This window comes from Lottia gigantea (assembly GCF_000327385.1).
Source record: "Lottia gigantea unplaced genomic scaffold LOTGIsca_773, whole genome shotgun sequence".
Lineage (NCBI taxonomy): Eukaryota > Metazoa > Mollusca > Gastropoda > Lottiidae > Lottia > Lottia gigantea.
Genome location: NW_008710577.1, coordinates 12479 through 15624, shown reverse-complemented (window position 1 = coordinate 15624; position 3146 = coordinate 12479). Strand labels below are relative to the sequence as shown.

The 3146-nt window shown below is 32.1% G+C and overlaps 1 protein-coding gene across 1 annotated transcript; it reads left to right on the top strand.

Annotated features, from left to right (window-relative positions):
• Nucleotides 1-914: 914 nt before the first annotated feature.
• On the top strand, nucleotides 915-1499 carry LOTGIDRAFT_227579 (hypothetical protein; the record flags this gene model as incomplete). Its single annotated transcript, XM_009066556.1, has 1 exon — nucleotides 915-1499. A coding segment is annotated over one exon (584 nt), but the record flags the coding sequence as incomplete, so codon positions are not given.
• Between the last annotated feature and the right edge of the window lie 1647 nt (nucleotides 1500-3146).

Sequence of the window (3146 nt, the reverse complement as noted above, 5' to 3'; positions counted from 1 at the left end):
CCCATGGTACATATTCAACTGTCATGTATGTGATGAACTAGACCAATCATAACACGTTTCATATTCAACTGTCATGTATGTGGTGAATTTGACCAATCATAACCCATGTTACAATTCAATTGTCATGTATGTAGTGAAATAGACCAATCATAACATGTTACATATTCAACTGTTATGTATGTGGTGAACTTGACCAATCATAAGCCATGTTACATTTGAAATTGTCATGTATGTGGTGAAATAGACCAATCATAACCCGTATTACATTTTGAATTGTCATGTATGTAGTGAATTTGACCAATCATAACTCATGTTATATATTTGTTTGTGGTAATTCATACATCATTTTAATTTACTTCGTGTCATATTGTATATGGAATGCATGTATTTATTATTTTTTCATTTTAAAACATCATTTTACTATCAAAACCAGCAATTCATACTTTCAGATCTTTAGTTAGTTTATATAGAAAAAAAATGGAATAAAACAAATTGCACTGTCTTGGGTTTCCTTATGTTCCAGCAAGCAGCAACATACCACAGATCTAATGGATCTGAGGGTACAAGCATGACTTGATGTCGGGGTCAGCTCTTGGGGTTGATATTTTTGGAAAAGTTGAGGACAGTTTCACCATGGCCTAAATGGTAAACCAAGATATTAAAAGAGCATCCAAATAAATAATTTATTAGATGGAGTAAAAGTAATATTAATATCACAGTCTATAATAATATAAAATACAGCAGTATCACAATAAATATTAGGATATACAGTAGTATCGTGATATATATCACCTTCTACAGCAGTATTGTGATATATATATATATCACCTTCTACAGCAGTATCGTATATATATCACCTTCTACAGCAGTATCATGATATATATATATATATCACCTTCTACAGCAGTATCGTGATATATATATATATCACCTTCTACAGCAGTATCATGATATATATATATATCACCTTCTACAGCAGTATCGTGATATATATCACCTTCTACAGCAGTATTGTGATATATATATATATCACCTTCTACAGCAGTATCATGATATATATATATATCACCTTCTACAGCAGTATCGTGATATATATCACCTTCTACAGCAGTATCGTGATATATATCACCTTCTACAGCAGTATCATGATATATATATATATCACCTTCTACAGCAGTATCGTGATATATATCACCTTCTACAGCAGTATCGTGATTTATATCACCTTCTACAACAGTATCATGATATATATCACCTTCTACAGCAGTATCATGATATATATCACCTTCTACAGCAGTATCGTGATATATATCACCTTCTACAGCAGTATCATGATATATATCACCTTCTACAGCAGTATCGTGATATATATCACCTTCTACAGCAGTATCATGATATATATCACCTTCTACAGCAGTATCGCGATATACAGTATCACAATAAACATGATATACAGCAGTATCACAATATACATATCACAATATACAGCAGTATTGTGATGCATATCACAATATATATCACAATGTACAGCAGTATCACAATAGATATCTCGTGTACAGCAGTATCACAATTAATATCACGATGTGCAGCAGTATCACGATATATATATATCATGATATAGCCTACAGCAGTATCACAAAAGATATCACACTGTACAGCAGTATCATGATATATATCACAATATACAGCAGTATCACGATATACAGAGTTTCAATACTGAAAATTCTAAAAATATAATTTTCATGTATCAAAATAATCAATACCGATTACAAATTTTGGCATAATCAGCTAAATTTCACACAAACTCTACAAGAATAAATTACAAAGGATGGGTGGAGAAATTACAAATTCTTTTCCTGGCTTCCAACAAAAAGTCCTATTAAAAGTTACAACTAAAAAATCCCATAAAATCAAAACACATTATGTATTTAATTCATTGCAAAAAAACAAAATCGAGACTTGAAATCCTGATGCATTCAAATTACCTTATAAAATTTATTTAGACAACAGAGCTAATAAAGCGTTTATGAGACAGATTGTTCTTACCCTTTTAAATCTGACAGCATATTTTCTGACTTAAGGTGATAATAGACCTTTTTCACACGAGGTTCGTAACACAAATTTCATGGACACTTCATATGAATGAATAGCCTATGTGATTTTTTGTTCAATGTTCATTTGATTCGTTAGTTTCCATGTGTTGAACACAGCATTCTAGTTGATACGACTCCTTTTATATCTATTCAAGCTTAAACCTGCTGATCGTATCTACTTGTGGTTGGTTACTGATGTCTATAATGAAGTTAAATCATTAGCTTAGACCTGTTGATCATGTCTTCTGGTTTCTGGTTGTTGCAGTCTATCAGAAAGCTTATTCCAGATTGCACTTACTGATTGTATCTACTTGTAAACATCAATTCAAGCTTGAACTTGTTGATCATGTCTACTAGTGTCTGGTTGTTGCTGTCTATCAGTAAGAGAGTTACTACATTTAGAATCTAGAGGTAATTGAGGACCACTGGAACTTTTAAAGCCTGATGCTGTCCTGTCTGATGAGGCTATTAAACCAGGATACTCTAGAGGCTGTTGCTGTTGAATATATTTATCCATTAACCATGATTCTTTGGGACGTTGAAAATTACGACTTAAATCAAACAGATTTAAAACAGACATTTTCTATGAGAGAGTTAAGAAAAATCTTAATGGATATACTGAATAAACAATATAAGGGACACTTAGAAAGGAAATTGAAGTTGCAGAACAAGTGGCAGAGTGGCATGAGGTGTTCCAGATGGGGTTAATGGTTGAGACATCTAAAAGCTTATCATAATTTAGAATCATGCCCCTATCAGTATTTTATTTGATAATCAGACATCTTGGCTTGTAAGCTACACAATTGATACTAATGATGTAAGATTTGAACGACATATAGAAGCGAGGAGCACATATAACAAAACACAAGACAATATTATGGAATATAACACACTTCTTTAATAAGGTTAGGCACATATGGAATATAACACACCTTCAAATGTGCCTAACCTTAACGAAGAACCTTATTATATTCCATAATATTGTCTTGTGTTTTGTTAAATTTTCATGTTTTTCTGTTACCATGGCAAGTAGTGTCACCCACGTAAAAATAT